This window comes from Pezoporus flaviventris, unplaced genomic scaffold (assembly GCF_033815535.1).
Source record: "Pezoporus flaviventris isolate CSIRO_AGI_PZ_B2104156 unplaced genomic scaffold, CSIRO_AGI_Pfla_v1 ptg000016l, whole genome shotgun sequence".
Classification (NCBI taxonomy): Eukaryota; Metazoa; Chordata; class Aves; order Psittaciformes; family Psittacidae; genus Pezoporus; species Pezoporus flaviventris.
Window position 1 is genome coordinate 2,162,630 of NW_026892564.1, and position 26,103 is coordinate 2,188,732.

The 26,103-nt window shown below is 40.9% G+C and overlaps 1 protein-coding gene across 2 annotated transcripts; it reads right to left on the bottom strand.

Moving 5' to 3' along the window:
* Positions 1-25,781, bottom strand: NUDT4 (nudix hydrolase 4). Of its 2 annotated transcripts, none has more exons than XM_061454597.1 (5): positions 25,448-25,781; positions 11,889-11,999; positions 4,542-4,586; positions 2,054-2,141; positions 1-223 (listed from the first exon to the last, which is right to left on the bottom strand). In XM_061454597.1, exons 1-5 carry the CDS (start codon positions 25,544-25,546, stop codon positions 21-23), a joined length of 546 nt encoding a protein of 181 aa, XP_061310581.1. In that variant the 5' UTR covers positions 25,547-25,781; the 3' UTR covers positions 1-20. The 2 variants fall into 2 exon arrangements, with proteins under 2 accessions (XP_061310581.1, XP_061310582.1); XM_061454598.1 differs by having other exon boundaries at positions 2,054-2,138; positions 25,448-25,779.
* Between the last annotated feature and the right edge of the window lie 322 nt (positions 25,782-26,103).

The window sequence follows — 26,103 nt, forward strand, 5'->3', positions numbered from 1 at the left end:
TAAAAAGGTAATCCAAATGTTTATCTCACAGTAGAGGGCAACCCAGAAGTCTGTGCAGAAGTGACGTATAAGGAGTTATTATCTGGAAGAGGGGGAACCACAGAGTTTCCATTAGTGGGTGAACAGCTCAGTTTCAGTTTTTCCAAGTACTCTGCATGAACAGGCTTGTGACACTGGAGGACCTTGATGGCATCTTCTACTTTAAACCATTCTCTTTTCCTTCCTGAATGAGTATAATCCACAAAGAAAAACAGTGTTACAAATCTGTAACAGCACCGTTTGCTGCTACCCGATTATTCACTTTCTCTCATTTCTCCTACTTCAGAAGTTCAAGTTGTCAAGCAAAAGATAAGCGTGAAAAGACCTTGAAAGAACACAAGCGATTCACTCAAGCTTACTGAAATGCAGTTAATATTAAAGCCTTTCAGATAACTTCTGAAGCAGATAACTGGTCAGAAGCTCATATGATTCTTCATATGCTCCAAAAGCTACATCCAAGTCCCTACAGAAAATGATGTTATTATTTACATGACTTATTACTGCTCTCCCACATTGCCATGCTGAGCAGAAGACCAATCTGAAGAATGAACATGCATGCATGAAGTTACAGAAGAATTGCTTGGTCTGATATAGAAAGCAGCGTTCTATAATGAAAACATATCCATGTGTGGAATTACTCAGGTTAGCCATATGTTTTAAAAGTAACATACCTTATACAAGAGATGTTTAGGTTAGTTGTAAGACTATCTTACTAAGAAGACTTAAGACCATCTTTCTTATACAAGTCAGTCCTCTAAAATGAGAGGCCTCTGAAAACACTTAGACAAGGTAAAGGATAATATTGTTGAAAATGGGATTAACTATTTTTCATTTGATTTTATAGTGTTACAGGTACTATGCTTTATATTAAGACACCTATAAACCACTTGTTTAAGACCAAGGTATGTGGTCCCACCAGGGCCATTCATCCACTGCCAGTGGCAACTCCCCAGAAGGAAGCCAGCAGTAGCAGGAACAGACCAGAACTGGGCTCACAGGCCCAGTACAGTTCCAGGTACAAAATCCCCTTAAAACAATTTCATTCCTGCCGATTCTGATCCTTTTAAATAATGGACTGATCAGCAGTGTTGCTATATAGGGAAACTGACATGCAAATAAGAGGGTGCACTCCCACAATTTGACAGTATTGTAACCAAACCATTCTCTCTCCTCCTGAAACCGGGCAGTTCTGAAGGTACCCTCAGTTCAATGCCAGTCACTGACACACCAGTGGTGCCAGGCTTATGAATGTAAACACCTCCTGAAAAGGCCAAAGCATAACTAGTCAAGGTAGCATATGATTTTTTTATACCAATTCTTGGTTAACTAAAACTTCAGCTGGACCAATACACTGAATAAACCAAGCTTCTAGAATCTTTACCTTCAACATGGAGGAGCTATACATCACAAAGGATGTTAATCTAACTAAACTACATGAGAGTGGTATCTGTATGTCATATACATATTATGTATATACATATATATACACATACATACACATATATAGAAGAACAGATACCTCAAGGTCAGCACTATCTTTACTGTAAAGTTAGGCTACGGTGGAAGTGAGTACTAGTGATCTCCCCCTCTGCCCCAGGGACTCAGGGGAAGAAGAACCTCACCAAAAATTTCCAAAGATTTTTCTTTCATTTTTCCAAAGACATTTTAAAAACCACCCTGGAGCATCAGGCAGTAAAATATTTTACTTTATAAGGAAAAAATAATTAGTATAATAGTTGGCCTTAAAAAAATATATATCAGCAACTACTAATGAAGTTTGTTCCATCATGATACTTAGAATACCCTAATTAATATGAGTAACGCTATGTTGGAAGTAGCCCTAGCTATATGTGTACAAAAGTGTGGAAGAACAGCATCACAATTTGCAGTAATTTCAGTTTACAGAATAGAATTAGCATTTTCCCAGAATGATATGAACTGCTTCAGAAAATGAAAAATGAAGGCTGCTTAATACATTTGAAGCATATCACATGAAGACAGAGAATGCGTTTACCTATATTAACTGAATCCTCCCAGTCTTCCAGTATTTCCGTCACCGTAAGAACATAAACGTACGTCCTGTGCTTCCGATCCTGGTTCTGCTTGAATGTTAGAAGTAGATGTTTTAATTCTCAGTAAAGAAAAAGTAACTTTCAGACTTACCAAAACTGTAAGATCAGCAATGACTCACCTCTGAAGGATACTTGCCAGTGAAACCCGATTCTTATTTTCACTAGAAGAACATCTGCACTGAGTAGTCCCAGAAGGATGGGAAACCCCAAGTTTTATTTGAAACAACTATTTTATTTTACTTATCTAACCACTACCCAGAAACCAACAAACCTAAACGAGCCCAAGCAAATCTGAAGATCATAAAGTTGTGACCGAACTATGTTCTTGGTCATCCAGTTTAATATAGCAGTTGTCCATTAGTACTGCCCATTACTTATCTTTTAGGTATGTTGCATATTACCCACAGTTTAGTGCAATTGCTAAAACAGTTTCCACAACTCATGTTCCTAAATGACAGGTTATGAAAAAACCTTTGCAGGATGGAACTGCTGCATCATGTGGCTAGGTCATCTACACAGTGCTGGCTATAAAGTTTCACTCGGCAAGCGAGGCAAATTGAATAGCCTATGTTTGCAATCATGACAAACGCACAAATCATTACCATCTGTTCACTCGTCAGATTTGCCACGTTTGCAGCACTAACCAACTATTTAGAAAGCACACTGTTTTGAACAAGGCAAGTCAAATAAACAGCCTGACAGAGGCAGCCTGCTCAGGGCAGGGTCACTGTGCCACAGCCAGCCTACCCAAGGTCTGCATAGACATTACTCCCTGCTTGCTCCAAAGCAGGCTATAGCAGCGCACTGTGAAAGGTGCAACCCGACTAACCAGACCACACTGCCCCTTGGAAAAGGGCTGAGCTCCCAGAAAACCCAGGATCATCTACGATTACAACTATATTAAGAACCAAGAGATGTTACGCCCTAGCTCCCCTTACAAATGGTTATCCTTGTGCCGATAACCATTCCTACTTAACTCTGCTTCACTACACATAATATAGTTTTAAACTGTTGCTCTTTACTAGGAAATAAAAAAATTACTCCAAGACAGTTCTTTGTCAGTGTCAGTACTGAATGGAGTAAATACATCTATAACGTGTATCCTTTCTGGCTGTACGTCTGGAATATGAGGACTCAGCAGCAATGTAATTTCCATCTTTCTCTTAGTTCCATCCCCAGGTTGCAATATGTGGCCCCTTCAATGGTACTATTAACTGCTTGTGGGGCTGTGTTGTGAAACTGAAGTAGGGCCTTGATTTAAGTTAGAAATAATCTAGAAAAATGCCACTTAGACTTTTCTCTCCTCTGGTCTAGACAGCAGTAGATGGCTTTAGAAGAACATACAGCTTAATTATCAAAGCACTGTCATCCCTTGCAGCCTGTTTTAAGGTAACAAGATGATAGGTATCCTGTCTCATTTTGATCTGAGCTAGAAAATACAGAATACTTCTGCAGACTAACCAGCAGAGTTAACACGGACACATTTTAATGTACAGGACCATCCAGGTGAACTCATAAACCCAAAACAAATCAGAAAAGGGGCAAGTACTACTAACTACAGACATGGTCTCCATACTTCACGATAGGAACATCTTAGCACTGTACTGAATAGTCATATATGACTAAGTCATTTTTCACGTAGGAAATCCCTACTGGGAATACACTGCGTCTGAAAGTTGGTTTTATAATTGAACTGTCAATATTCATACCTAACTGCTGCAGTAAGGGACTTTCACCCATCATACAGCACAACACAATTGATCTGAAGACTCATACCTACATTTCTATCATCTACTCCTGTCTAGAACCTGAGCAGAAGGTGGCAACAGCAACACTGAAAGAGAAGTATGTCTAACGCACATCCTCATACTGTCAGTAGTTCAGCATCTGATGCATACTTCAGAATACAAGCTTTGAAGCGCATACTATTGCTAAAGGTCAGATTTATGTTATCCAAAGCCTTAGCTTTTTTAGTGAATCAAAGCCATAATGAAATACTTCATGCATAGCATAATGACTCCATCAATTTAGGTGTGTGAAAGATGACAAGTAACTTCAGCAAAATCTAATCGGAGAGGAAAAGCCAAAACAGTGCCCCCAAAATGCACGTGTGCCATTTCAGACATCCTACACCTTTTAACGTTGGTTTCAGTTTTTTTTTAAACTTCTAGAAGCTGTCTCAGTACTAATTCAATCTTTCCAGGGAAGTTCAAAGTACTTTGAAATCTTCCTATTCAAATCTTTGCAAATCACATAACAGCTACAGGAATTCACCTGTCTGATGTAGCATTTCCAGCAGCATGGCAAAATTGTAAGCAGGTAATACTTAAAAACCCATGCCTGATGTTGTAGTTTATCAAAGCTCACAAAAACCACCCTCCAAACAAACCACAAAAGCATTGTTTTTTACAGATAAAAGAAATAGCTCACCTCAAATATCCCAAGCAGTCTGCCCAGCTTTCCCTTTACTCCAGCCTACAAAACAAGAAAAGGTGTTAACATGTGCTTTTCATCTCAAAATCTAAAATATCAGTTCCAGCCTCCTACATCAGCATACTCCTCCTTGTTAGCATTATTTAACCTAAGTTTTAATTAGACAGTGTGCATTGCTTCTGGGGTCTTGTGTGTTAGGGTACTTGAAGAGTATTAGAGCACAAAAGCTTGTCCTAATGAATGGATCAAAGAATGCATAAAACTTTAAAGTTTTCCATCCAGACCAAAATACTGTTTTACTTACCATGTTCTTTGTGTACTATATTTTATTAAAGAGATAAATGGCACCCAGTACTGAAATAATCCAGGGAAGCAGATAGAACAAGACAGAATTTAAAGTAGTACAATAACAAATCTAGAGAAGGAATCATTAAAACCCCATTGCTATTTTATACAGAAACTCAAGTCCAGTCTTCAAAGACAGTAACAAATTAAACTGTAAATTACTGGGTGGATCTTGCAGCATAATGACTTCATGTACCCTAGTTTTCATACAAAAGTGGAGCTTTTGGTATGTAAGCTTAAACCCTCATTTTCATCCCCAATTCTCTACCAACAGTTTGGATTATTATTCCAGTTAGTAACACTACAAAAAGGCTCTAAATTCAGAGTTTTACATCAACTTTTTAAAACAACCCTTATGTGTATCAGCCTGTGCTTAGTGATTTTTATCAGCACAGTAAAGATAGTTGTTATAGTCTACTAGGACTGTAGGGGTTTACTCCCCCCCCCCCCCCAAATAATATTTAATGCCTGTTCCAACAGAATCAGTTTTGGATCATCCATTTATTCTAAACAAATCTTGGTCCATCCATATGCTTGAAACCTAAAAGCATATGTAGTCTACTGGTAGAGAAAGCCATATTTAGATTTTATTTGTCCTGTTGTATAACCCATATTTAAAATAGGGCTTAGCACCAAGATGGCATTTTCTGCCTTTCAGTCTTTGTTTCTAGCATTAACCAAAGAAGGTTACTGATGCCTTTATATAAAGGACCATATGGATCAATCGCATTTTAATGAATAACTCTGACAGACAACTGGGCAGGCTTTAGCAATAGCTCTAATCAAAGATCTTATAAGTGAACGCTTTCTGTGTCTTTTTAAAGAAAGCAGATGGCTGGGGTTATTTATTAAGCAGTTTTGATGAAGGAAGTATGATCACAGCCCATGCAACTCAACAAGCATTTTGCTTATCCAGAACAAGAGCTAGACCTAAAGTTACTGCAAAACTACATACAGTATTCTGGTTGTTTGCTGTGATGACAGAGATACCTGTCAGAGCTCATGAAGCTGAAACACATAACTGGACGGGCTGGGTAAGTGATTAGGCAGTATATTAATTATGAAAGAGGCAGATCCTTATTTTGGTCTGAAAAGGTCAGCTATGCTGTAACAGGCACTCAATAAATATGTGGCTTTTCAGCCTGACAGAGCCCATTACAGGCTCTGTAGGTTTCTCAAACCTTAAGAAAAGCTTTTCCAAGTACCAAGGAATTGCTCTAAAGGGGACTATGCTACAGAGGGAGAGAAAAAACACTTCCCTCAGTTCAAAAAAGCTTTCAAGATTTTGTAACTCTAAGCAGTCCTAGACAATGCCTTACTTACATTACAGAGATCTTAAAGACAGGTCTATGGGCAACAGTACTGTTGAAGGACAAAAATCTCACCATCAGTAGATGCAGAAGGGCTTGTCTGAACCGCTAAGTGAGAGTCTGATGTTCAACTGGTACCCAACACATGGCACAAACACCACAGCCAGGTATGTTTACTAATACTGAATAGCTTTCATAGAGAAGTTTCTTTTAACTTGCTGGTACTCCACAGTTACGATGTGTGATGTTGCTCTAAGTGGAATTTACTTAAAAGCATCTCTATTCCCTCTCCAAGCAAACCAGTGGTTTAAACAAATACTCTTAGCTGAGTAATTCTGAATAATTAGAAGCACTCCATTACATTAAGTGTAAAAATCACCCCACACTTATAACGAAGCTTTTATGCACCAGATGTTACTATGTAAATGTGATTACTGTCTCTGATGACTTGTTACTCCCTAGGCAAAGATACCTGCTTCCAAAATGTAGCATCATTCCTGCAGAGTAGCATCTTTTGAAAACCACTACACCCTAAAGGCGCAAAACAGTGGTAATCAGTGTCATGAATTTCCTCTGAAAGCAATATATTCAACTGAATCATCTTCATAGTTTAAAAAGTATCATCAACTTGACAGTGATTTTTTTTAAGTGCTTTTGCTTAACAAAAATATTTCCTCCAAGTTCTTTATCTTCCTTTAAAATGTGTCAAAATCAAGTGCTAAAGGACAAAGAAATGATTTGGCTTTTTACTTAGAAGGTCACCTAGAAAGTTCCTACTTTCCCAGTTGTAAGCTTCTATATACATTCAATACACTACGTTCTGGACTTAGAACCACTTCGTCTCTAACAGCTTTCTTCCTTTGGCCTTTACATATCCATGGCTGTTAAAAATCATAGAATCATAGAAAAGTTAGGGTTGGAAAGGACCTTAAGATCATCAAGTTCCAACCCCCAGAATTGTACAGGCTACCACAAGTGTGTAAGTCTAAACTGTGGGAGAAAAGCCTGAAAAATCCCAGGCATTTCTTTTGACATACAAGCTGTTGAATTAAGTGCTACACCTCCCAGAATGATTCCCTACGGAAATCTGTGAGTACTATGTAGATAAGGTCTCAAACCTTAATTTATGCATATATTTTAGTATTCGTCTAAGTCCAGCCAAAAGAGGGAAAACCGTTCACTTCATCCCATTCTGCCCTGGAGGTCATTCACTGTTGGCAGCTCTAGGCATACTGCAGTCTCAGATGTGCAGTCACACTTGCTTTTTGCTTCCTGTAGATGGAGCAAGAGTCATGCCGCAGTTTAGTTCTTAGGCTAACAGTCTACCAGGGCAGAAAGTTCCTTAAAATCTGAAAGATTTGTGTTATTTTTAGCTGTGCAGTCTGCTGGATAGTACTTTAATGGCTACACTGCTGAAGGTGCAAGGCAAGGCTGTTCCTGCCCTTTCTTTCAAGCTCTTCTAAACCCCAAAGGGTTTCACTGCACCTGCCACAATCTTTCAGCTGAAATGGCATTTTCTTTACTTTCTGAAGTATCTACCTACCTAGTCCTAGTCTGTAACACCCTATCATTTTTCAAATACTAGACGCTTACTCTGTTTCCTGCGGGAGGTCTTACTTCCATTTCCACTGTTGTTGTGGGTTACCCTTCAGGATTGGCCTCTTCTCAGAAGCTGTATTTATGCAGGCCTGGGAGGAATTGCATATTTTTTGGTAGGCATTTCAGTACATTAGTAAGTTCAAAGCAAAAGGCTCAGGTTTTTTGTGAGATGGAGAAAGGAAAGGGAGTGGGAGGGTGCTCCTTCCATTTAAGAGGCTGGACATCATCAGCTTGCCACCCTTATTATTTGTATCGTATTTCTCTTTGAACACCACATGTACAAACAACTTTTATTTCCATCTTTCACACTATGCAATTAAAGACTAAGCTCCAAATTCATTAACAGAGCAGCTCCTCATTTAGATGAGGTTTAATACCTTTCTGGGATTGCTTTACACTGTAACTTCATTTTGGAATTCTACTTTCAGGTTCGTAAAAACTTACTGTACCTGAGGAGCTTGACAGGTTATCTGAATTGCTATAGCCTGTGAAATGGCAGACATATTTACATGAAACATACTAAACATTTAGTAGAGGCTAAAACTCAAATCACTAGCATGAGCAAAACTAAAAATTATATCGTGGTGCCACACAGGCAAACTATGGAACAACTGCAGTGCAGATAGATTTCACTACAAAGATGTTTGTTTGGGTTATAAAACAGAGACTTTAAATACACTGCTGTTGGTGGGAAAGTGAGGGATCTTTAGAGCCAGAGGGCTACACATTGTGAGCTGCTAGCATGCCTACCATTAAGAAATGCCATTATAACTCCCACTATCAATACTTCCATTTTAATAGACTAATATAAACCAATGCTTAGTTTGTGCATGACCCAATACTGAGGAAACACAGTTCAAAACAGTGCCACAGTGTGCCTCCTTTGAAGTTTATTCATTCACAAAACTCTTAACAGTTCACTGTACTGTAACCAGCTTGCCAGGTGACATTGACCTTAGTTTAAAAATAGAAAGGACATCCATCTCTAGAAAGGTTAGTATGAATTTCCGTGACTCAAATCAAACCCCTGAATACTGCTCTGGCTTTTCTTTAAAAGTGGTGCTTTGCAATCTTGTGGCAGCACACAAGATTCAGCCTATAACTTCAGAATATTTTACTTTAAAGCATAAGCTTTTAACATTTATCAGCTACACAAGTTATCAAACCCTAGAAACTCTGAAGCTGTAGAACAAGTGCCACCAAATGACTTCTCCTTATTAAAGCCCCTAGCCTTCAATAACTCTTCATGTATTTGCAAGCACAGCTCAGAACTGAACATGGCTGGCAGTTTGTGTCTTACTCCAGAACATCATTAAAAATATACCCCAAAAGCACGGCTACTGTAGTATAAGTGAATAAAAATTGTTTTACCTTCTGAGCAAAACACCCCTGTGCTAGCACCACTCAAGAACTCTGCTGGGTTCTCTTCTACATTTAGAAGCAGTTTTCTCTTGTGGTATCTAAGCACTGATGATGCTGGCACTTTGAGTCATTTACAACAGGCAGCCTCTTACTGAAATCCTGATGACAACACATATTCTAAGCAGCTACAGACCAGCTTAACATACAACACACTGAAAGGTATTAAAAGCATTTGCCTAAACCATGTGTTTATATGTAACTGATTTTAAGATTAATTTTGTGTGATAACACTTAAATAAAACATGGATCAAAAGAGCTTTTTACAAGTGAAGGAGGCTGGCCTGTGTCTTCAGGACTCAAAACAGCCTAGGGTTGCTGAATAATGCAGTTCTTGACCAGAACCATCATGATGCGTGAAAAAATCTTGCTCTGCCATGAGATAAAAAGTGAGGGCAAGAACAAAACTGAACCATGGAAAAGCCTCTTCACATCATCACAGCAGGTACTCACTCCTATTTTACTTTTTCTGATTTGCCTTTTTTTTGCCTGCTGATGTGAAAGCACACCCAAAGGGAAAAAGATCATTCAGAAGTAACCAACATTTTGGTATGTGTATGAACTAGAGAAGCTCACAAAGTCTGGGCAGCGTATGCGCTCCAGTTGGGCTTTTACATTAACAGAGAAATTTGTACTAAGTTTATACTACATGATGTATCATCCAGTAATGTTCTGTACCAATTCCTTAGCTTAACCTTCTCCAGCACTCAGGACCCCATGCACTGCAGAAATCTGCAAGCAGAGCTACAGCCAGGACTTGGTAATGTTCCTCAGGATATTCCTAGGGAATAACCATGTGAAGTAGAAAACTAGTTATCAGCCCCCAGATCACGACTCTCACTGGTATACTGTTCTGCCTGAAGTCAGGCAGAGCTTTGTGTGTAGCACTGCATTCCCTGCAAGCTGAGAAGCTAGGCCACTCAAGCAACTTCCAATAGTCAAACATCCAGCAGCTTTTGTGACATACTAACTACAGACAGCTCCCTTTGAGATAATCATTCTTCACCATGAAAGAAAAACCCCCCAAACATATGACTACAGTTCAGTCAGCTCTAGTTTGACATGGAGATGAGATTTTACAATCCCTCATCTTGGACTGTGCCTTAGGTCAGATCAACAATTAAAACTACCAGTGCTCACAAGAACACTGAGCCAATGACCATGCTTTTTAATCCCACCCATCAACAAGTGACAATGGGAAATACCAGGACTTTCCCCAGAGGCGCTATCACCTAGAAGCCTAAATCTTTGCTGACTCACTCCTAGAAACCTGTATCTTTGCTCCTTAGACAACCTTGTGGTTGGCTGCCTCCTTTACTTTTACAAATACACAAGCACTTATTTGAGTATGTCTTGCGCAGCTTGAAATTGGTTCCTCCAGCAAAACTGGATGGTCAGAAAGCCTGGAATAACTTTGTATCAGTATGGCTTATTTTTTACTTAAACCTTGCTGCATGAAGGCTGCCAAGAGCATTGAATACTGAACTAATCCGCTCCCTGTGTAAGAGGGGAGGAGGATTACAAACACAGTTCACAGAAGATCTCATTCTGACACCAAATAGCAGGCAGCATTTGGTACAAGTTGATCTATATCAAGTTCCAAGCCCCTACAGCCCAGCAGAACCAGTCTTAAGGCTAAGCAAGCTAAACTACTACATAGCACAACTAATTAAAAAAAAAACCCAAACAACATATTATACATACTAATTAGCAACAGTATTAATGTGTTTTGTGAACAGTAGTGGTCAAACTGGGACATGAAAACTGTTAAGACTAGCAGCAATGCTGTAGTTCACTCACTTGCCAGGATGCATCCACTTTCTTCGAAACCTTATACCTTCTATTTAAAAAGTATGCTATAAAGCATTAAGAGTTAATCAGTGGTTGCCTATGCACTGCATAATTTCTAGCTAAGTCAAGTGACTGATTTCTCTTGAAGTTTTGTTTGGCTTACAGTCCTGGCTGTTAGATACTGAAGTAACATTTAACAGTTTGCCCCGGAAAAATAAATAGCAAGTTAAACCCCAAATATCTGAATTTGAAATTTAAGTGCTATACTAGAGTGGGAAACTGCACTAACTCATTAAGACTTAAAGCTCTGTTTTGCCTACAGATAGGGGCAGAGATACAAAGGCAGACTATATCTATGGTGCTTTCTTGATAGATAAACAGCCTTAAGTATACTTAACAAGGCATTTTTATTGTTGAGTTCTCAACTGCTCAGATAGATCAGTTTCAAATCCATTTAGTTTGGAATCTTCTCAGAGGTCTGTTTATTTCTCTTTCTTATGTAGCTACACATTAATGGTTAGTTCACCTTCAGTCTGTTCCAGGAGAGCTGCGAGTCATATGTTTTCTGCACAAACACAGAAATGCTACACTACTGTAATATGTCATTTGGCATAAAGTCACAGTTCCACTTCCAGTAAGTGTTTATAAAGGCAGACAGAAATTTAGCTATGAAATGAAAGCGTGCTGGGAAGCAAGCTAATTAGTTCACCTCACCACATTATACCCCAATTCTAACACACACGGCAGCTCTTTGAAATTCAAAAATATAGAAGTCTCAGTCAAATCCTGAGACAAAGGCGGTCGAATTCCCTCTTTCATCTTGGTTCCCCTATGAAGACAGCAGCAGCAGCAAGAAGATGGATTTCGGTTTTACTGTTACCTCTTCATACACCTCTCTGACAGCTGCTCCCCCTGGTTCTTCTTCCGGTTCCATTCCTCCACCTGGTACAATCCACTGATCTGGGTATCGGCTACTGCTTACCAACAGCACCTATAAATAATAGCAAATGACCGTTAAATATAGTTCACAAGTCAGGAATACTGGTACTATCTATTTTTCCAGCAATTCATTCATTCACCTAGCCAGATGGATTATAGACTTTAGAAATCAAACAAAACAGGCAACCAGGAGTTGCAAGAAGTGAAAAAGAAAGGTGAGATTATTAAAACCCAGTCTTTTTAATACAAGTAAGTCAAGATGATGTCACTGTACTCTCCTTACACAAACACTTTCATCAGATGCTTAGACACTGTGAAAAACAGACAGTACAATACACTCAGGAATGTACACTTTCTGTACAACAGAAATCTAATAGCATTGTTCTCCATTACTGAGTAAGTCCTAGGGTCATATAGACCGTGAAGCATGATATTTCAGACATTTTCATCACAGAGAAGTTAAACAAGCTTCTTTTCAGTTACTGAAGTATTTATGTTATTATGGTACACTTCCAGTATTGCATAACTACATTATAAGGAGAGTACTTAATTGGTCCTTGTCCAATTTGGTTTCTTCTAAGATTTTTGTAAGAGGAAAAGCTGCCACTCACTGAATTTTAAATTCTTTCAGAATTTAGTAACTTTCTTCCCCAAAACACTGTAATGTCACTTACTTTGACTCTGTAATCTGGACAGATCATTGATATATACCAATTTAAAACCCGCTGTCTATAGGGCCTGTCCCTCATAATATTCAGAGCTGAGAATATTTTAGCCTCCAGTCCAAAAAACTAGGATGCCTCATATTTGGAGTAATTTGCTGTAGAAGTTGACGAAAATTAGACCTTGAGTCAGAACTACATGGAAACCAAACAGCTTAACTTGTATCAGAGAGCCATCCTGGTAAGACACATAATCATCTGTGTAGTAACATGCTTTATAGTCTAGGCAATACTTATATAAGCCCTACTCTGAAGTCAAATGACAACTGTGGGGAGGCAAAGGCCAGGGTCAGTGCTCAAATCTTTAATAGCACTTAAAGACTAGCAACAAGAACCTCAGTCTAAAGGTTAAAGTATTGACTAGTGTCAAATGGCTGAAGTGACAGGCTAGTCTTCACCAAACTTTATGGTCTTTAAACTCATCCTCTGTTGGATTAAGCAGGGAAACAATTCCTTGATGAGAGCAACAGAGAAATGCTTATCACTTACACTACATCCCTTTGGCATTCACAGAAATGCAGTGTAAGTTCACCTACAGGAACTGGGAATGTTAATTAAGATGACTGCATGCTTTTGTGAATGCAACGAGTGTGCATGCTGAGGTGCAGCTAGCAGAACCTTATCCAACATGTCTTATTTATTTGATGTTTATTTTATTTGCAGTCAAGATTAGTGTTACTGTCCACTGTAAGAGAGTAACACTATTAGGATTAGGATTCTCCACCCTATTCCCCCAGATTTTCCCTACAACAAATAAGGAACACAGCAGAGCCCTCATTTAGCACAGAATAGTTTTTAGCCTCTGATTTAAATGTTCACATTTCCAGTCAACATAAATACTTTTTTCAGTTATCTAAAAAACCTAGAATAAGTCAGTAAAGGCAGCAAGGTCAGACACAAATGCATCTCAACTTTGTCTTTACAGCCAAAGGCTTTAGTTTCCTAGGATCCTTTGACATTAACAGAAGGTTAATGCGTTCCCAGAAGGTATGCAGCTTTACTAGATGTAAAGACAGTTTTTGAAACACAGATGGATCTATATCACTACAAAGAACCACCACCTCAGCAGCTCTTAAACAGCAGTTGTAAAACTCAAGTTATGAATTCACTTGTGGGATCCCAGACATAAGCATTACACATTATTTTCTGCTGATGAAACTAACACTCACTGCAGTCATGTGGAAGCTAGCAACAATGATGAACAAAAGGATGATTACATCACATGAAATCATTCCCAGCTTAGCAGAATGGTTTTAATCAGCATTCATTGTTTAGTTAAGGCTAAACATAAAATTCTTAGTTACTACTAAGGGATAAATCAGGTTGCTGGTTCGGGCCGTGTACCATAAAGCCAGGAATTTTTTATGCCTTCCTATATATATAGCACAGACTACTGCTAACCTGATCAATAGTCTATTGAGCTGGGTTTATATATCTGTTAGCTTTAAATTACCCTTTTAAGAAGCAGAAACAATACACATTAAAATAGATCAGCTCTGGTACATGGGCTTTACATAAGATAAACTTCCAAGCATTACAGCTTGGAAGCTCATTTTGGCAGCTACCCAAGTCTCCACTAACCCTGGAACGAAAGCATTTTCTTAAGCATCTTTCCCTCTATGCTTTATTCTCCTGTAACCCCACTGCTTTTACAGGACGAATACAAGGGACCACACTAAGGTATATCCCCAAGACTTTCAGGTGCACAATTTCTTCCACCCAGTAACATTAAGATTTGAAGCCACAAGGGCATGAGGCATCCATCACTGGGTGTGCTAGCAAAAACATACTCAGTGGTAATCAGTTTCTGTACGAGCTAAGAACCAATAGCTAGCAGTTAGAAGACTCTGTGGTACAGCTGAAAAGCATTCCACACAGATTCTTTCAGTTATGGTAGCAAGCAATCTTGCACTAAATAGCGTATTTTTTGGTTTTGTTCTGTTGTTCTTTATTCTATGTAGTGGGTGTAATTTTCAGGTGTTTTCGTCTCTAAGTGGCAAGAAAATACATCTCACATTACCTGAATGACTAGACTGTAAGTATAAAGATCACTTAAAGATGAGGACACCAAAAAGCTGTGGTTAGTTGACAGTGCACTCATATGCTAAAGAGGTGCAAAATTAACAGCAAAAAGCCAGCAATTCACCTTCGCTTAATACAAGATAATCAAACCAGGAGAAGAGAGATCTAAGTTGCCTGGACACCCAATCTTTTCTGAGGATGTTCATGTTCACACTAATTTAGTACTCTACTGAAAAGCAAGGCTGCAAAATCTCATACACCTACGTATTTTCTGACCTATGCACACCAAATTTTACACCATAACCTCATTAGGCTCAGAACACTGGAAGGACTTCCCATGCAGAGAAAGCTGTGTCTGTATCTTTGAATGCAGAGAAAGGAATGAGATTTGTGTTGCATTACTTGCTTGTGATCATGTCTCTGAAAACGCCTTACTCTTGATGATTCCTGTTCAAAAGACTTCCAAAGTACACAGCAATGGCATCAAATCCGCTTGCCTAGTTATAGTGTGAAGCTCATCCTCAAAGACTAAGGTAAAGCGATTATTTCCATAATACTGCCAACCGAGGAAGCAAAGCTGCAGAATTCATCTAAGAGAAGAAAAATTCTTCCACTAAGTCTTACTAGCCAAGTTTTTACCTTGTTTTCAATTCCTGGAATAGCAATGACCTTTTGAGTGCAGTGAGGAAGAGAAGCTGTTAGCCAGTCTACTTGTAATAAGCACCTATTGATATGCTCAACCAAGACGTGGTTAACCAAGAACCCGAAGGTAATTACAGAGCACATGGCACCATGGGACTTGCTCACTATAAATGCCAAGCCCGAAGACAAACAACTGGACATTTCTAGAGAAAGATGCCAAAAGTTTTGGCCTGTTTAGTGTTCTCAAGTCAAAAGAAACTTGTGAAACAGTTAGCTGCCATATATTCCAGAAGACTAAAATGGCAACAGCTCAGAGTAATATAAGTTATAACCACAAGTTATTCCTCTCTGTATAATGTTTTTCTCTCCATATCAAGCACTCAAAAGGTAGAAAATGGCTTAAGGTTATACAAAGATATCATTGTTTTCTATCTTCCTTAATTGTAGGGCATTGCAGCTTACCAAAATAATTAAAACAGAGGTTATGTTGAAAAAAAGCAAGGCTAAGGTTGAACCTTGCTACACAGAAAAAATGGCCACAGCGGGATTCTTTTGATTTCAGAGCAGTCATCCACAATTTGAATGACGCAAGAGCAGCAGAAGCTACTATAACCAGCTGTAAGGCGAGTATTTTTCTATAGCAGATACATAACTTGCAAGGAAAAACTAACTTACAGTTGGAAGGATACCATTCCAATTCCACAAAAGTTTGTCATTAGACATCTTTAAGCTCTACCCTCCCAGCCTAATCACACCTATTCCTCTCTTCCCCACTGCACACCCCATTTTCTTCCGTCATCATTCCCCCTAATCCACTAGCTATGTCCAATTTACTGTTTCAATTACCTGATGGAGATAGCCAAGTTCGCCTTTTTTTATAGTAAAACTGGCAGTTAAAAGGAACAACTTTCAAGAGGAAGGGAGTCAACTTCTCACCTCCAAAAGACCACCGAGCATGTGTGGTTCAGTTGCCAAGAACACTGTGTTGCTCAGGTGTACTGGTCCGAGTTACAGGAAAGATTGTAAAGGCAGTAAAAGGTACCTCTCAGGTACAAAACAGTGTCAAAATTCTGTCAGAGATAACAGATGTACTGAATGTTGTCACAGGCATCAGGAAACATTAAGGAAAAAATCCAGCCTACTTAGGAAAGAATTAAAAAAAAAAAGCCAACCAAAGCCCAGGATCCACATTGATGGAAGTTAATATAGTATAGCCTAGCACAATCAGTATGGAAACTTCAGCCTAAATGGTTGTTCTGCCAACGCTACAAGCACTTGAAAGGATCATAAAGCTGGTTTAATCCAAATACAGTCAAAACAGTCAGTCAAGCCCTATGTTTTGTTTAAAAATGGCCATAAGCAGATGCTTAGGGAAGATGACAAGTAGAAAATATTTTAATACTCCACAACACTTCCAACCTCCAATTGTTTTCAGCTCAGGAGCTTCCTTAAAAGTACTGGGAAACAACTCTGAATGCTACAATGGAGATTTACTGAGGAGCAAGAAAAAGCACCTCTTACAAACCCTGGATTGTATTTCCAGGATTCACTGTATGAATTCCTAGGCAAAAGCACACATCTCCAATTACAGAGCACATGTCAGCCTGCTACTGTAGTTAAGAGATTTCCTTTATCAAATGCTTTCTGCTATTTTATGAATCAATCCCTCATTTCAGTAGTTCTGAAATAGCTTCTCAGTTCCCCTATAGGTTACTGTGCTATCCTTGTCCTACAAGGTCATTGTCTTTCTTTTCAACTCCAGAAAGTTGAAGAATGCAATAGAGCTTTACACCTTGTGATGCCAGACAGGTAGCATTCAGTAAGAAACATACTTCTACCTTCCTGAAAATATTCTTGGGCAATTGCTGACAGTCCCCATTCTTTACTGCAATTATTTTCAAAATGATTTTAACCTGGAGATGCAATATGCACAGAGTTATTGTGGAGTAGTAAAGAACCTCGGGGTTGGATTTAACAGCATTTTAAAGCTAATTAAAGTCAAGGCTGCAACATCTTTACTTTCTCCCTTACACTGGCACAATGAGTTCAGGAAGCTAATCTGGCTGAAAATTAGCTTGTACCATTAAAGCCTAGTTTCCAGCCTGCACATGCTCAACAATGATCAGTACAGAGCCATACAAGGGTCAGCACCATACAAACTGAAGCAGAAAGGCATGACTGCTGCTACCCAATTTCAGCTCAGCCTAGGCCAATTCAGGAGCGTCTAACAAAGTACTTCACAGACAACAGGGTGAAAAGGAGTCCCCACCTATGAGGGAAGTTAAAAGAAGATTTAGTCTCAGTGAACAGTAACTGACAGAGCAGCAGAGAAACGCATAGCTAGCAGTACGTTAATCCTAATGCACATTAACTCGAGCACAGCATCTTGAAATCAACCCAGAAAACTTGGTTCTACGTAATATACTGCAGAGTCTGAAATATCCTCCCAGCTTTAAATAAAGATCACTTTCTAAAGCAGCAGCATGATGCTTGGACATCGAATCAGTACAACTTTATCAGCATTCTGAAGATGAATGATAAATACATACATACATTTTGATAATTATTCAAAATGAGATCTGGAAACTATTTTTCCTTTGAGATCTCCCAATTTTAAGGCAATAAATCAATAGAGAGAAAAACATCAGCCTTTTTCAGCAGTTGTACTCAACTTGCAATTAAAATTTTATTGTTATATAGATCTTATTTCACCTGAAATTCACATGTTTGGCTAACATGTTATAGTGATGCAGAATCCAAGTACCCTCCTCTGGCTATTTAAAGTACTTTGTTTTGTACTTCAACTAAAGTGTTCGTATCAGGAACAGACAGCACTATACTACTATGGCACATCAGTCAGATCACATTTCCTCACCTCAGCAAGTACTCAAGTCACCTGCAACATCAGATCTGCCCCTAAGCTTTAGTACGATTTGGACAATCAGATGTGACAGGTCTCATGGTGCAGTGAAAGGTGTGGATCTTCCACCCAGCCATATCGCAAAAGGAGATTCCTGGCTGCAAAATAACCTGCAAACAAACAAGAAACCCCTTGCCCAGTGTTTATAAAGGAAGTTTTACTTCTCATGCTGCATCAGCTCCCCAGTCCACTTCACAGTACGTTCTTCTTCCCTTATGCTTGTCAATACAGACCAAGAAAGAAAACACAGAAGGCAGGAGAAGACCTAAAACTCACACTGTTGCCCACATCTTTTAATTTTAAACTATGGCCTAATCTTGAGCAGGAGAACTGGGCTTTACCAGTTACTTGGCAACATAATCTGTTTGACTAAGGGATCAACTTCCAAGCACTTGTCAGAAACAAGAGTGCCAAGTCTTTGAGAACCTTTCAGCTGCAGGTAAAGACATGACATGGTTATTCCTTGATAAGCACCAATTACCTGTTAGCCTTTTTTGTCTTTGAGAGACTTGGAAAAAAAAACAAAGAAACATAACTTTCAAGACAGAATTTGTTTTAAAATATTTATGTTTATAGGGCTGATTTCACTGAAGTACTTAAGCACCAAGAAGCACCAAGTCAGCTTTTTTAACTGTTCTACAAGCAACACTGGAAAAGCTACATAACAACCTGTGGTCTGGGAACTCACATACCCGCAAAAGATGTTTTAGAAAACGGGGCTTCAAATCCCAGCTAGACGTATCTGCATGTAGGTGTATATATTTCTGAAAAAAGCCTGCTACTCTGCTATTTTACAGAAACTGGTGACTTGGAAGTTTTGAGCACCACAGAGTTAACTGGGGCAATTCAAACAGAAACTTAACCACCCGTTCAAATCTTCAAAGTAAACCTAAGATGGTGCAAGTAAGCTATAAAGGGTATTCTCTCAAGTATCTAAACACAAATATTACTAGTTCAAAAAGACAGCATCTCTAAATGGGGCAAAACACATGTTTTTTTTGTGCAAAACACACATTTTGTCCCAACAAAATGTTTTGTTGCAGGACACCTTAGCCTGATGTTAGACAGGTAGAGCCATGTTTCCTTCTCCCCTCAGCCCATTTTCGGTAACTATCCACCCCATTAAACACATTTGTATGGCACAGACAAGGAATACCATAGGTACCAGAAAAAAATAATCAAGACTTCACAATATAAACCAGCTCATGGTTGACTGATTTCAGATACTGAAAAGGCATGAGTGAAGACTGAAGCTTCCTGGTGTGGTGGACAGCTGAATTCCTACGGCTTTGCTGAACTTGCAGGCTTCTACTGCTGGCAAGCAGCAGCAGTTTGTCAAAAAAGATCCCAACACGAAAGCAAGATGCATATTGCATATGTCTGCAGAAAGCTGTTATCCCTACTTCCATAGATAAACAAGGCACTCGTTTTATAAGTTTGTTACCTCATATAAATCCTACCACAGCAACCTAATATTCAATTATACTCCTGTATGTTTAGCAGAGCAGAGACATAGGACAGAACAATTCAAAAACAGTGCACCTAAAGTCTGTATTGAAACATGTATTCTCTGGTATTTTAAAACATGCCTATATTCTATTAGGCAATCACAAAGCAAGCTAAGTAACCTGAATCAGCCCATATATAGCTTTGGAGAACCTGCCAGCCTTAAATATGGTGCCATGGTTACACTCCAAATTATATCTGAAAGCACACATTATCTGTGCTTATACCCGAGAGCTTACACTGAAGGCAAAGGAAACCACATGGCAAATTCTGAGTCAAGTATGGAAGATCTTTCATCACTACACAAGTTTATTTACAATTCCTAGAATACCCCATTTTGCCAGGGTCGCCAGGTGACACTTCTGGGCCCTGGTTTTATATATCAGGTTATGTTACAACAGGTCTTTCTGGTTTTCAAATGATCTGGACCAATGCAAATAAGAATAACATTATTTTTACTGCACTATCCTTCCTAAAACCACTGCTAACATAAAGCAACAGCAGTACAAAACTGAAAAACCCTACATATTTTTAGAACAACCAGAGCAAACAACAGAACAAGGTGGTTCTTACAAAAGTGTTCCTTAAATCTCAATATTCTACAGCCCAAGCAATAAAATTCTCTAAATCAGACCAAAAAGGAGATACAATACTAGGAGCCTACCATTTTTAACTCAAAGTTACGAAGCAGCAACTCTCATGCAAGTGTATGCCGTGCTACAGGAAAAACTATAAATTCATATTTCTCAGAAACATGGCAGTACAGTTACCCTCACTACTGTCTCAATAGTAACAAAACCCCCATCTATTTTCAACTTTTGTATGAGGCTTGTTGTGCAACAACAAAAATGACAAAATTAAAAACCGAAAAACTTCAAGACTTCTTTTTGTGTATGAAACTATTTTGTTAGATCTGCCAGTAGCAGCTGCTGGCTGAACACTAAAGTAGAGCTTTCAATGCTATATTCAACTGCAAAATCATTAGGGCACACTCAAGTTTTATATTCAGGGTATTTAAAAAGAACTGCTCATTTACTGGTACAATATGTAGTTGACGGAAGAAAAATTAAACTAGCTTTTAAAGTTGTTTTAGTTACCCAAATGAATACAAATATGTTTATTACTATTTGCTTTTCCTGCTTTAAAGGCCTGCCTCATTCTCTGCTTTGAGAGGCAGGAATTTCCTTGTCTAACCTCTGCCCAGACCCTAGGAGGGCAGCTTTTTACATAAAACCAGTTTCTGCAGAATGCATAAGCAATTCCAACCCAGAGAAGCAGTTACTCCTCACAGACTGATGGAGGTTCTCCTGTAGGTTTATCCTAAAGCTTCCATCCACATCTAGTTGCTCAAGAGAGACTTGTATGTCCTCATATACAAGTCCACCAGCCCATCCCAGGCTGCTGAATACCATCAGCTTTTGCACACACCTAACAGTTTCCTGCTTGTTCAAAGAAAGAGCCTGCAGCCCCCCATATACATTTCAAGCCACACAGCCTTGTTTCATTTTTTCATGGGATTTTTCCTGCTTCATTTCCAGATTCTTTTTCCAAACAGACAGTGCCTGCAATTACTGCTTCATTTCCATTACGAACACAAAGAGCCAGCACTTAAGCTCTTACCCAGCTAGCTTGCTCTCTCTTCAGCCCAAGCCACAACATACAGAGACCAAAACAAGCAACTTTGATAATAATAGTCTAAGAGATCTTCTAAAACACTAGAAAAAACAAAACCCAAATTCCAAAGCTGTTGGCCACCCTACTTGTCTATTTGGGCCTCCTCCAAGAATTTTTATTATGCTTAAATCATACAATATTACAGTAGCATGAAGGCTACTAATTCTAGACCAAAAATTTGCTACACAGCATTAAATCAGCCTATGTTGAGTCACCTGAAGATAAAGAAAAAGGAAGGGACGATTTCTGCTGTGGTGCATCTGGACAATCATCAGTCATCTCACAAGCAGATGCTTTCATCTGCAACACCAGCTCTCAAGACAAAGCAGAAGCTTTTGACAGGTTGCAAGACTGCAGGCAAGCCCAGTTTCCAGACCGTAACACCCAAGAGAACTGACTCAACAATTTTAAGTCTGGCAGCAAAGACTGCTGGTAAGTGTAATTGGACAGGGTGCGATAGCTGCAGAACAGGATTTCAAAGGCTGTATTTCAACCTGTCTGCAGGGACCACCAGACTGAATTTTGCCTTGTGGTATTCTAGAGCCCACCTGTGCTTCAAATTAAGAAAAAGAAGTGAACAGAAAAGAAATGGAAATACAATACGGTTTTACCAAAACCATCCTTTGTTACTATAGTCTTTTCCATGTTGCTTCACAGTCCATAAAATTCAGCTGTAACACTGGCTTCAACAAGGCCATAAAGGTAGAGCGATAAGTACAACAGAGATAGGAAACAAACTAAGAATCCACAACGTACAGGTTTCACTAGATAATGATTAGCAATAGAGATACTAAATGTTTCAGTGACTGGCATAGTTTTCATTGGTTGCAAGCACAGAAAGCTGTAACTGAAATTTGTAAGTCTCCAAATTGAGATGCAGTGTCTGTAAGCCATGGTATTAACAGGAAATTTCATGCTGAAGTTTCAGAACAAGATCACAGTTACTTAAGATGAACATATTGCAAATCTAATGCCCAGGACACTAGTCCTGGTACAAATTCAAAGTTCACAAGGTGGGAACAAGTAGAGACTTAAATACCACCACTAATCACAAGATGACTACACGATAGCTTTACACTCATGATAAAGACACCTCCTGTCACAATGTTTTCTTCTAGTACAGCTGGAGAAGTATTAGTAATCTTTTAAACAACACAGTGAGATTCCATCTACAGCAACCATAACTTCTGCCCACATTAAAAAAATATGGCTGTCAAATTGAAGGAAATGAAAGAGCTGCCATGACAGAGTAAGAGAAAACTGGTTTTAGGAGATGAGGCTTTAAGACTTCAAGTCCATAAAAAAAAAATGCTAAGAAAGGAATGACTGCTACAGATGAAATTGCTAGAGATGTCAGAAAGCCAAGTGCAAAGGAGGAAAAAAATCTAAAGCACAAGCACAACCAGATACAGCCTGACCTTTCAGAAAGTCAGAATGAAGTAGGAAGACAGGTTAATTCTAAGATTTGTATCAGATTGCTGCAGATACTTATTCCTCCAGATTGAAAATAATCAGCTTCGGCTGAAAAGTAGAACATGATCTGTTGAGAGTCTTAGACACAGTATCTCCAAATAATAAAAAGTTTGCTTCTACAGGAGTTTGCTGTTCTCCTCTTCTTCCAGTCACCCAGATACTCCCTTTGTGTTCCTTCACAGCAGAGGACTCCCTGCATTTAAAAGATCCCTGGAGATGTAGGTCAGCTGAAAATCAATGGTACAATCTCTAGAGAATTGGAAACGAAACACTGAAGACATTCACATGGAGTCTGAAGTAGACCAACACAGAAACTTATTAAGAGAACAGGTTTTAAGAACAGAAACATGCCTCACGCAGGGAATGTGGCTGGTGCTACAAGCTAATCACAAACAGTAGTCAGGCATCAAACTTCTGATGAATAGGTTCTGTATTGATATAGATGGAGCTAGCACCTGGGAAACAGCTAAGCAAGCTCAGGATATTGCCCCAGCTTTTCTGGAAACAGCTTATCAGAAAACGATTTGAACTGCTTCCTCACCTTAATCTATGTCCCAAATCTGACTTGGTGTTATCCCATTCATTTCATCCTCAAGTGTGCCTACCTGCACAACGCCAAAGCCCAGCCTGATGCTAGACATATAGGTACTTCTGCCACAACACCACAAAGTGCTCCAGGGCAAGAGGGTTCAAACTTAAACAGGGGAAGTTTAGATCGGATATAAGGAAGAAGTTCTTTACTGTAAGGGTGGTGAGGCACTGGAATGGGTTGCCCAGGGAGGTTGTGAATGCTCCATCCCTGGCAGTGTTCAAGGCCAGGTTGGGCAGAGCCTTGGGTGAGATGGTTTAGTGTGAGGCTGGCAGGGGGGTTGAGAACTAGAACCATGGCAGAACCGTGGCGGGGGGGTGGAACTAGATGATCTTGAGGTCCTTTCCAACCCTAACTATTCTATGACTCTATAACAAGTGTCAGCATCCACTGTTCTTACTCAGCCCAGCAAAGCTACTAGCACCATCCTCAGCCTCAGAGGGTGCTCCTACACACAAACAAGTTTTTGAAGCAGCCAGTGGTCTCACTGGGATGTAAGAGTGAAAGAGAATACAAGAAATCACAGCAGGAAATGAAGAATGAATGAAAATTATTGACAGAGGAGACCCCAACCATGAACTTCCAACTACAGTTTGGTGCAAGAAAGCCGTAACAGTGTCTCAAGTGTTTGAATTTTAAACTGGAATAGCATCCAAAAATATCTACTTAAGACACATAAATGGAGAAGCACACTGAATGTGTTGCTGAAATCAAAGAAAAGCTAGACCAATAGCAAAAACTATCAAGATTCCTGCTGGGCACTCTTCGGAAAAGATGATCAGCATGGTTCCAAGATTGTATTTACACCAGAAAGGGAATGGCATATACCAGAACACCATACAACATTTTTTGCCTAAACCCAAGGGCCCATGTTTTGAGACAAGGCCTCTCTCTGCTGCGTTATATTGCTTACCAGATGTTTGACAGAAGTTTGCCACACTGGCAGCTCAGGTACAGACACTGTCTATTTGCTGGAAGAAGCTAAATGGGGTGTGTGTTTGCGCATGTAACTCAAACCCTAACCATTTTAGTTATTTTATAGCTATTAAACAACAAAATGAAAACGCAAAACAGCATGTTTCCAGCCTGGGATAGTCTGTAAACGCATTGTGCAATGAAGACATCAGCAAAGTTTGCAGAAAACGGCCAGAGCAATTGACCTTGGCTAGAGACACAGGACAACTTTGTTGCCACCTCCGATTCTACTGCAACATAAAACCCTGGCTGAGCGCTAGCCTCTACAACAGAAACCGCAATGCCAACCCCCCTCCCGCCCCTGAACAAAGTATTTTTAAGCACCATTTCACTCTCCTGGTGGGAAAATGAGGTTTTCTAAACGCAGGGATTTTCTTAACCCCTACTAAAGCACGGCGGGGGATTCGCCCTCGGGGCAGCACCAGCCTTGTCCTCACTGCGCCATTACATAGGAACCTATGTTGTTCGCGTTATGGGCACACAAAGGATAACGCAGGAGTCGCAGCCGGTGTCCGGTCCCGCCCCGAGCACTGGTGCCACCTTCCCGCCCCTCAGCCCGAGGGGCGCCGCCCGACGCGCACAAAGAAGGGCGCCGCGCACGTGGGCCCGCGCTCGCCGCACCGCACCACACCGTGCCGTGCCGCCCCAAGATGGTGGGCGAGAAGCGAGCCGCGGAACCGCCGCACCCGCCCCGCCCCACGGCCAGCTTTGCACAGCCAGCCCGGCTCGGTACGGCTCGACCCGGCACGGACGCCGCAGCCCCCCGGCCCAGCGAGCAGGGGTGCCGCACAGCCGCCCCCTACCCCGGCTCGCGGGAGAGCTCTAGCGCGACTGTGTGCTGGGGGGTGTCCCACGGGAGGAGCCCGCGCCCCCCAGCCAGACAAAGGCAGGCAGCACCGGCGGGGGATGGTGGAGCGGGAATACCGCCCGACCCGCGCCGGGCAGTCTCCGCGCCCCCACGTGCGCGGCGGGCTCACCTCGTCCTCCCGCTCGCTGCGGAAGCACAGACACGCCGCCCGCTTCTTGTAGCCCTCCCGGTCGTACGTCCGCGTCTGGTTCGGCTTAAATTTCATCATAGAGGCGGTGACACGCCGGCTGTCCCCGGCTGCCGCCGCCGCCACGGCTCCGCTCTCCGAGCGCTGCCGCGCCTCCGCGACGCCGGCGCGGGCCCCCCGCTCAGGAGTGGGGCAGGAGTAAGACCGGTCCCAGCTGCCAAGCTTCTGTCAAAGCAGCACCGTACCAGCGCCCCGGGAGCCGCGCCTCGCCATGGAGGCTCCCCTGCCGCCCCTCTCAGCCGCCGCGGCGGCCGCCCCTGCGCCCACTATTTAACTGTAACACACATTCCTGCGCCCGCGCGCGCCGCGCCACACCGCGCAGGCGCCGGGCGCGGCAGCGGGCGGGCCGGCCAGGGCGGCGGGCGGGGCCGGGGAGCGGGGCGAAAGGCCGGTCATGGGGAAGCGGTCGGAGTGCTTAGTCACCGGTGGGGCTCCGCCACCCGCTTCTGCGGCAGAGGGCCCTGGCGTGAGGCTGGTTCCTCCCTCGCCAGCTCTCACAGCGCCTAGGGCGGGCAGGAACCGGCCTGCCTTGGTGTTGGGGGGTTCGGCCCTCAGTGTACCACCGGCCGCGGTTGTCC